The sequence below is a fragment of the Lepisosteus platostomus genome, chromosome 25 (assembly GCF_059453375.1).
Source record: "Lepisosteus platostomus isolate fLepPlt1 chromosome 25, fLepPlt1.hap1, whole genome shotgun sequence".
Classification (NCBI taxonomy): Eukaryota; Metazoa; Chordata; class Actinopteri; order Semionotiformes; family Lepisosteidae; genus Lepisosteus; species Lepisosteus platostomus.
Genome location: NC_142635.1, coordinates 13,917,058 through 13,927,180, shown reverse-complemented (window position 1 = coordinate 13,927,180; position 10,123 = coordinate 13,917,058). Strand labels below are relative to the sequence as shown.

The following is a 10,123-nucleotide window of genomic DNA, read 5'->3' as shown; positions in this document are numbered from 1 at the left end:
GTTATTTCTGCCAATGGGATCCATGCCAGTCACCAGCTACCATATTCCCTCTCTCGGAGCTGGGCTGTCTCCACGGAGTGGTGCTTGCTGGATCTCCTTTCCCAAGTCCTCTCAATACTCGATAATGGGAAAAAAATAACTTCCTGGAGCACACACCCAGAGGAGGTACAATGAAAAACTTCCAACGGTTCTATCAAAGGACGAGTACAAATAAAGACACTCTTTTGAAAACTCCCAAAACATTTATTAAAACGTTTTGAAAACAAACTTTACAAAGTCATTTTATTTTTGTTACAAAATATATAAATTTTATTGTGAACTATTTCACTTAAATAAAACATTACAATTTAATTAGGAATCTTAAAAATCTTAAAAACAATGACAAGTGTTGTGAACTAGACGGACGGGTAGGATTCAAGTGAGACACGGGCTGCCCCTGCTGCAGGAGACAGGCCGCGCAGCGATCTGAACTGTGCAAATCTTGTTGATTGTTCTCGAGACAGGATGCATTTGTTTGACATTCAGAAAGCATTTTAAATAATTGCCATACAAACAAAAACTTTCAAGAGAACAGCACATTCACAAGATGCTAGTGAGAACTTGTGTTCAAGTATCCACATGTACAACCGGGAGCAATATTGTAAAAATTGCCTTGCAACAGAATAGTATGGGGAAAACACTGCCATTTCCAGGAATTTCAGCGGATATTAGACTATTTATATTACGCTTTATTCACAAAACATTCAGATCTCAATCGTATTTTTCATGTAAACACCTCCTTACAAACTCCTTCTGTCCCCCCCCCACCTCCCCCAACTCCCCCAACTCCCTATGTGTTTCCTTATGATAAACCGAACCAACCAGCAGCTGCACTCCCTTGCACTCCCTAAGCTCACCTGTGGTTGGAAGTGGAGTTGGCGTATCAGTGCCTACAGGTCCTTCTCTCTTGACCACAGCTTTCCACAACAAGGCTCTTTTTCTTTACAAGGGACTATGCTATGTATGAGTAGCTGATTTAGAGTTCCTGTCCCTACAATGCACATTAAAGATCCCCAGGCATTTTTCATAAAAATGCTGAAGCACCTGCCTGACACACCCCTGCCTCGAACGGGTTAAAGCCTGCTCCCTGCGCAACTTCACTTGCCCCGAGGACAATTTCCAAATAAGGTTCCTTCAAAATGTCCCCACAACAAAACCAAACAATGATTTTAATTCAACCAAATCCCAATGCCAGTAAGTCTTTCAATCTTTGCTCACACACTGCCTCGTATTTTCCCCCTTTTGGCTTTCATTTGACATTATCTTAAAAATGAACAGCTGCAGCATCACATCACCCCGCTTGGCACCTGTGAATCAGTTCATCTCAAGTCCACGTTGGGAATAATATAATGCAATTAAACATTAAGGAAAATACACCTTTAAGTGCTATGGGAACACAGAAAACACACAATGAGATGATACGCAGTTCCAACAGTCTGATTTCTTTGGAAATTGTGCTGTTATACAGGAAAAACAACAATTTAAAATAAGTATTCGACAAGGAAGCTAAGAACTATTCTTGTCAATTTTTGCGAACTGAAAATAAAACAAGTACCTTCAGAATTTGTACATATTTGGCATTTCTGCATAAAACCAAGATTTAGTTGGAACTAAGCCCATATAGTGTAGAAACATGAAATAATAGATGACGCAGGTCAGAACCGTATGAGGGTTGTTAGAGGGTTCTGCTATTTACAGTTGTCAACACAAATCGGTTATATCTAGTGATAACCGTATCTGAATAACCCCACCTTCTTAATCATTCTATTTGTTTGCATCAACAGATAAGTGGCTCCGTGGTTGAATGATGTTTAGAAAATGGGAATTACTTCAATCATAAGTTCTCACTTCTATTGTTGTAGGTGTCTTGATGAACCACAAAAAAAAAACTATAAAAAAGGCAGACAAAGGGCGCATTGACTCACACCCATGTGTCAGCACAATCAAGTAACACATTCAAAACATTTTCGTTGTGAATTAAATTAATCTGCTCGCAAAATTTCAATTTTCCCCAAATATTGGGATTTGAAATTCAAATAAATTTGTCCACAATGCCACAAAAATCTGATCATTCATGCTAAAGAATTTTATCAATAAATTCTGCCCCGTGGTTCTACTATAATGGCACTCTGATGGTTAAACACACGAGCACTCCAAGAGACTACCCTACCTTTCAGCCTCTTTAATTACTGGAGATTAGCTATAATTATCTAATAATACTATATAAAATGCATTGACAAGTCAAATACTTGGCAAATCAAAAACGAATGTCCTCATTCTTAATATGTTTGGGCCCTTACTAACATGGAGTCATTCCAGTAAGGCTCGGCATGTGAAAGACCCAGATGAAAAGCCTTCATGTGAAAGTTAGCAGAGCTGTCATCTCTTACTATACACTTTTGTAACATGCCTTCTGGGCCTATAGGGATCGGCTCCAAAACACTTAGAGTCGAGTCGAGTCTGTACTATTCCAGCTTTGGATCATCAAAACAGCTCATATTCAAGCTAACCCATCATAGCCCGATCCTTTCCAGGAAGAAAGGTATTCATGGACGTTTGGGTAGTCATTGGAATTTTGTTTCACCACAGATATCTGCCAAGCCCCGCAAAAAGAAGCAAGCATAAAAAACATGATTTATACAACATAGCCAGCACATTGAAAATAACAATTCCAAGGTAACCAGGGACGTTAACAGAAATTAAAGAAAACTTAAAATTTCTAGGGGAGATTTGTTACAAACCCTCCTTAATTTATAAAAGAAAATACCCAGTGATGAAAAACCACAGGGTCAGCCAGCTTCCATATAAAATGCCGCACAGGTCCTGTAGAAGAAAAGACAGCGCTCTGAGCGAGCCGGGCTCCCTGCCCCTGTCAGGAGTGCGGGTGTAGGTACGAGATCACCCCCAAGTCCTCGAGCTTCTTCAGAGCTTTCGCTTCACGCGTGAGATCGTGGTAGGAATTCTGCGGCCACAGAGGAAAACAGCCGTCCGAGGAAGAAGAAAAAAAAAGGGAAAAAAAAAAGTTCAGTTCAGTCAGCCATATTCGCTCACCCCAGTCCGGACACCTCCAGTAGCATGTAGCTTCCCGGTCAGTGCCAAACCCCCTGAGCTCCTTCTCCCCTCCACACACCCAGCTGTGTTTCAGGGCTTTGCCCTGCCAGCAGACACACAAGCTTTGGCGTCACCACTGCAGTTATAAGCCAGCTGGCAGAAACAGCAGGGAGATGGAGTTTGCAGCATGGTCACCTGGTCAGTAGTCATTTCGGTTCAGAGCATTCAACCTTAGTGATAAGACATTGTTAAAAACAGGGAAGACAGCTCTTTTTATATGACAATATGAAGGATTTTATTTTCGAACGCTATGCAGTTGGGCACGGCTGCGTTTGTGTTATATTGTTAAGGCTAACAATATAAAGAATTTAGAGACAATGGGCACTATCTAGCTACTGGCAACATTTGACGTTCTCTGGAGCTTCAGAGCAAGAAAGGAACTGAGGTTCTACACACTAATGAATCCTAATGGAAAAAATGGACTGACAACATTCAGAAATACCCACTGTTTTGTGCAATTTATGCAGTTATCAGGAATATGTTTGTCATACGTTTAAAACAATAGCTTGTACTAACAGATTAATAAACACAAATAAATCAGTGCATATACAGTATCCTTTAGGTCTTCATTAATGACCTGTGTTATTTACTTGCTTTAAGTCTGACAATTAAAATCTTGGGTTAACAGCTAAGAAACCCCACTCTTAAGTGATTACAACTATGATTAAAAACAAACATGTTTTGGTCAGCTGTAGTCAACCAGCTTCGATAAGCTTAAGTAGCTCTCACTCACCTTCATAGACTTCATAGTGTCATATCCATAGTAATGGATAGGATGCTTCTGCTCTGAAACCTTAGGATATCCAAACCCCGCGACATGAACTACATCGCAGTAATTAAGGGCCACATAAATGGCTAAAATCCCTGTGGTAGGTTGGGTTAATTTCTGTAGAAAGAGAGAGACAGAGACAGGCGTTTTTAAAATGTCATGATATATTCTAACACAAGGGGGCAGGGACTGCACATTTCAGAGTCTACATTCAGGGTCATTTCAGAGACTGGAAAAAGTTACATGGCTTCCAAAGAATCTTGACGATAAAATCGAGACAAACCTCTGTCCTTGTAAAGCACGTTTTATCTAACTGAAAAGATATGTACTGAGCTGCCTTCTCACAAGATGTGACGAAAAAAACTCATTAGTAGCTTTTTTTGTTCCCTTCAAGTTCTTTTCTTTGAAGAAGGCAAGGCTTACTGGCTGCATAAGAGCACGGAAAAATAATTTCCATATGATACACTAAATGAAAAAGTCAGACAGAGCAGCAGTGCTATACTTGGCAACCTACTCTTTACCTTCATTCCTCTTGATTCAGGCTATTTCCCAGCTATTTGAACATACTGTTGTGTTCCAGTCAGGTTTTACTAAACAAACAATTCATACAAAAAACAACCTTGACCATATGGCAAGTACTGACGAAACACTACGAATTCACTGTACCTTTTGGGTAATGTAGGGATGAAAACTACTGGCAAATGGCACTAATCACGAGCAAAAACAATCTGTGTTTAACCACCCGAGTGCAATACCAGGCGGGAGCTACAGTAGGTGGTTTAAAAACAGTGTGCTACGTCAGCCCACGGTGCTGGCAGGGCTGGATGGTTCTAAAAAAGAACCGCTAAGTAATATTTCCTGTCGAGACACTCCCAGGTTTTCTATAAAAGAACTGGTTTCCAATTTTTGCACATTAAGGGTCCCAGAAGCCCCAGAAGAAGAATGTTCTGCTTCCTCTACAGTATGTGTAACAGCAATGGCTGAAAAGGCTCTCGGAAATGCTCATTAGCTGATATACTAAATCCATGTGCAACTGCTTCACACGGATTTAAGGACAGATACAGGTGTGAGCACAGGGAGGGGAAGGGGATACTGTGGGCCTTCACAGGCATCAAACCAGCTTTTAATTTAGAAAGTGGAACAAAAAAAAGCACAACGCTGTTCCCCCTCCCAACCTCAGCTTGCTTTGCTCCGTGCGTTTCTTCAGCAGGCGGGTCACTCTGCTCGGAGCAGACATTATCTAAGCTAGCTGAGCGCTGCCAAGCTGGCACAGAGGGCCGTGGTAAAGGGCTGCCAACACAACAAAGCAGGTGGCCACTGCTCCTTGGGCGAGATGTTAGTGTGACCACTGTTTAAACGTTCAAGACTTTACAACTGGACTTTTTTAAATAAACAAGCTGCGCTTGACAATCACTGCATAATGGCATAGGAACGCCAGATCAGGATTGGCACAGCGCGTGGCTGGGCCCCACTCCTGATTTTCTACTGAGACCAAAGGAATTATTTTAGCAGCACGCCAATTACGTAATTTGTTTAATTATTTGTTGTTACTGAGTGAGACAAAACTGTTAAAATGTTGATTTTATTCTTTTTACTAGCTGAACACGGGTACCCTGAGGTGCTGATCTGTAAGCTATACAGCAGATCTCCTAGTTGGTATATGAATTTTGTAGATCTGTTCACACTTCAGATCCCTTTTGCCACTCATTGGGTTGCTATATTTGGAAGATCAATGTGAGAGTGTAGTGCACTTTGTGATGCTGCATGGGGGTGGCTCGCTCTTAGGGCCGTTGATCCACACTGTCAGCACGCCCACCACAGACTGCCAGGCAAATTTTTCACTCATCTCAGGGCTACTAGCACACCCATCTTCTGTAACACTATTAGAGGTCAGCAGTTAACAGACCCTCAAATCACTCTGTACTTCAAGTAGAGCGATGATCTTCCTGGCTGCACCTCTGCTTCCTGGACTTCACTCACTTAAACTTTATTCACAAAGTGTGAGTGGAACTCATATGGGCATGACGCACATCTCAGCAAACATCTCAGCAAACCACAGCTTTCAGAGTCCTGTTCCTTTGACACGTCTCCAGAACTTCTTTTAAAGTTTTGTGGTAGGATCCTAGATCTACATTGGGTTCTAGAAAAGACTCTTGGAAATGCTCATTAGCTGATATACTGAACTCCTGTGCACTTTCCAAAAAGAGTTCCTAGATCTCTATCTCACTATCCCTCCAAGATGACTTCAGTCCATTTTGCTTGCTAGCTTCCCAGATTACACTGCACCTGTAGCTGCCAGCCTTACTGAATAACCGGCTACATACAGAAAGCAAGCCTGCTGGCTCACAGCTATGGAAGAAGCACTCTCTGTCCTGTCAGCTCTCTTCTGTCTCTCTCTCTCTGCAGGAAGGCAGGCCCTGCCACTGCAGGGCTGCTCACACCTGTCACTCTCCAAGTCACTGACTGGAGACAGCTACAGGCCCTTAAAGACACAAGCTTCTCCATGAGAAGGTCCACCTCTCACCATTCCATTCTCTAGCCTTACATTACCTCTCCCTTGGACATAGATTGAGGAGAAGTTGGGCCCTTGCAATGCATATCTTAGGTGGCATTAAACTCTGTCCCCCTGGGACAAAGCTTAGGGTGAAATTATCAGCCACACAATCAACATCTCGGGTGGCATCACATGTGCAAGGGGACTTGCTTTGGTCTTCTAGTATGCAAAGGCTCACTTTTGCATGCGTAACAAAAGAGAAAAAAAAGATATTTGAAGAGAGAAATAGAACAGAGATAAGATAGGAATTAACTGCAAAAGAACAAAGGCTCTGTCTTTTTATATGGAGTAATTCATATCTGCATTCCCATTACTAAAATAAAAATCAAGCAGCACAGCAAAAGACAGTAAAAGAGAGTTATGATGAGCAGCACCAGAAACGTAAAACCCTTATCTAAATTAACACAGACTGTACCTTTAGGCAAGGCTAAATCTGAGCCTGCTGATAGCCAGATTCATTACAGTGAAAAACTGCCAAGTAAAGGGCTTGCTTACAGCTCAACAGAAACTCGACAGCATCTTGCTTCAATAAAAGCTAATGGTGCAGCTGTGCCTGCAAGAAGACTCTCCTGCATCCTTCAATACTACAACTTGCTGTTAAACATAAAGCATAATGCAACTCTTGTGCATCTCAAAGCTATGTCCTACTAAGTTGTGACAAGTATCCTTATGCTTAGGTGGGCAAACTGACCCCATTCCAGACAAATGCAAACTGTAAAATATAGCTAACAGTCTCTAAAATGACAACTTACACAGAATACTCCGGATAAAGCTCTGTGGAAATATTACTCCAGTGTTCAGGACCCTTCACCTGTTGCCAGCAACTTTTCAAAACAATTTCAAAGTAGCTACAAAGGGGTCTCTGTCCGAAATTGACTTTGGAAGTTCTTTGTTTTTAAAAACAACTGGATTTTTTCCATGTTCCTAATCATTATTTAGGATCACAAATTCCAGATCTGAGGTTTCTTTGAATCAAGACATTCTCTCTAGGTCAGATGTGGCTGAAGCCTTTGGCTGCTCAGCTCAGCTTGCCTGAGGAACTCCCTTCCTAATCTACATCAGGAGCCTCGAACGTCTTGATTCTTGACAGCCGCCTTTTATAACATAAGCCAATGTATCCGGTGTATTTTTACCAATGAGATTGTAGAATGCATCGCAATAGTGCTGTAGAAAACTGAAATGGTAGTGTAATATCCAAAGAGCCCAATGGTTCTCTCTCCTTCAGTACACTATGCCTGCAGACCCAGTCGGTGGTCCTGCGGGTGCAGTATGTTCTGCTGTGCTGGTCTCGTTCACTCACCTCGCGGCTCTTTGGGTTGACGTTCACCGTGAGGTTAAGCAGCCTGGTTTCTGTTTCGTGCAGGAAGAAAGGGTCCAGGATGCGGATCTGGCTGGTTTTGGCCTGCCAGATCTGAGGAGGGGGCTTCCAGAATCCCTTTCTTACCTTACAAGGAAGAGGAGGGGTTGATTAGGGATCTTGATTCTTGACACTGAGGGAAAGCAGCATGATCCTTCAACCAAATCTGGTTTATGAGCCTGCCTGTGCTAACTGATGGAGTTCTGAGGACAAATTGAGCGTTTACATATTCCCTTTTCTCTGTGGGTGCTCAAGACCCAGGATCAATCACTCCACATGTTGTCAGGAACTCGTATTCTCTACAAACTTGGTGCCAGAATTAGTTTCCTTGGAAATCCCTTTGTTTTGTCCTTTAAAACAAAAACAGTGTCAACGATCCCTTCAGCTGTTACAGAGTGTGGCTTTATGATTTTATGTTATTTTGTTATTAACTTTCTATTGAGAAATGGGAGAAAGCCATGGCTTCAAGCATAAATGACCAGCAGCCAAGAGGAAGGTCTGAGATTTGTGTGGTTTGTATACCTGGGTTGCCCATAACTAAATAAAGTACTTTTTTGTCTTTCTTTCATCACAATGGATTTTAAAAAACATAATATAAATATAAAGAGAAAAATGAATCCTAACAATATCATGGTGCTTAGAAACGTTGTTCCTTTGATGGAATAAACAATAAAGGGATCTATTTACTGTCATTTGAGTCTGCTCTGAATCTTCTCTGTTCACTTTCTAATCAAGGACTCTGGGATGTGTTACTTTAGAGAATGGTTGAGTAAAAAGGACATGTGTCGCAATATAGAGTGAGGAGTGCAGATGTGACTAGAATCTGTTCCGATATAGACAGAGTGAAGGCTGGAATTACACAATACTGTGAAGGAGACTCGCTGTCTCTTCACATTTACATAAGCAAAGGATACTCACCCTCTTCTCATCGTACAGGATCTCCTTCATCCAGCGCAGATCCTGCTGCTTGAAAGGCACTAAGACCATAACAGTGTCAGGGTCATTATGAATGTAGGGGTTCACCGAGGCCGACTCTGGGTAGAAGAATCTCATGGTGGTCTTGTTGCCCACATCTGCCTCATAGCCCCTCACCGGGGCGTCGTTTACTCTGGACAAGCAGAAAGCAGAATTTAACTTCACAGGCACAGCACTATGGTTGAAACCTGGCTTCTTTACACTGATTTTTAATATTAAAAGTTTTTATGCACCTGAATAAACGTCAAGACAGGTAACGTAGCAGTTCTTCAGTTCTGTGACGTTTACTTTTCCCAAGCAAACGGCAAAAAAAACAAACAACAACAACACTCGAACTCCACAATTAAGTTTTAATGCAAGGCTTCGGTATATCCAAGAATATGGGCTTTGTACCTTTTGTTGCGTATCCAGTTACGTTAAACCTGTCGCCAAGGAATTGAGTTTTAAGTGACAGTGTAACTAACACCATCAACAGACCAAAAAAAAAGCAGAATCAAGATAAGGAACTAATCCACTTGGCCCTGAATTGAAGTACAAATAATTGGCCCAAAAGGCAACTACTGGTACCTAAACAAGGAGTTAAGCCAGGAGACCAATATTTTTCAGGAGAAAAATATCCCCTTTTGCAGGCAGCCCCAATCAAATGATTCATTGATGACAGAAAACCCACAACAGTCATGAGGTTTAAGGAAGGAAAGTACACATGAATGATGCAGTACTTTTATAGCTGTGAAGTGAATGAGGAAATTACTGTAAATAACAGGACAGGGGCAACGCTCACCGGCCAAAAGGTTTTTACAAAAACAAGTAGTCATACCGACACCAAGCTGCTGAGGCAAATACTGCTTTGCACATTATAATATGGCAAATGCAAATTTCACTTAGAGGGATGAGAATGATTACAGAGTAAGGTTAAATGTACTGTCTGCTGTTTAAACAAATACAATATAATGTACTGCTGAGCTTTAGCCAACAAGGAAATCGAATTCTAATGAAAACCTTAATGGAACCTTTGACTTAAATAAAAAACAATGTGACCTACTATAGTTCAGCTTCTCAACATGCAAATAAGGGCCACCTGACTTCTCTCAAATTTAAGATCCCTTGCTAAATGATTTTGAACAATTCATTTTTGTGCTGAATTCTTACTAGAAGGAGAGTATGCGGGTGGTTTTGGTGCTGGCACGTACGGTACAGCATTAGCTGTAACATGCTTTCTTACCTTGCAGTGAACATTCTCAACAAACCAATAAAACAAACTAAAAATAAGGAACAAGTAATAGGTTAATTTGTCTCCCTCACACCTGAAGAAGGCTCC

General features: G+C 41.5%; 1 protein-coding gene across 6 annotated transcripts in view; it reads right to left on the bottom strand.

The window, feature by feature from the left end:
• Positions 1 to 222: 222 nt before the first annotated feature.
• Positions 223 to 10,123, bottom strand: part of st3gal4 (ST3 beta-galactoside alpha-2,3-sialyltransferase 4) — a 34,379-nt gene continuing 24,478 nt past the window's right edge. For all 6 annotated transcript variants that reach the window (XM_088620136.1, XM_088620137.1, XM_088620139.1 and 3 more), the window contains 4 exons: positions 8,749 to 8,938; positions 7,774 to 7,917; positions 3,884 to 4,036; positions 223 to 3,001 (listed from right to left, as the gene is read on the bottom strand). In XM_088620136.1, the coding sequence (XP_088476262.1) occupies positions 2,912 to 3,001; positions 3,884 to 4,036; positions 7,774 to 7,917; positions 8,749 to 8,938 (577 nt within the window). In that variant the 3' untranslated portion in view covers positions 223 to 2,911. The remainder of the gene's footprint in view (positions 3,002 to 3,883; positions 4,037 to 7,773; positions 7,918 to 8,748; positions 8,939 to 10,123) is intronic.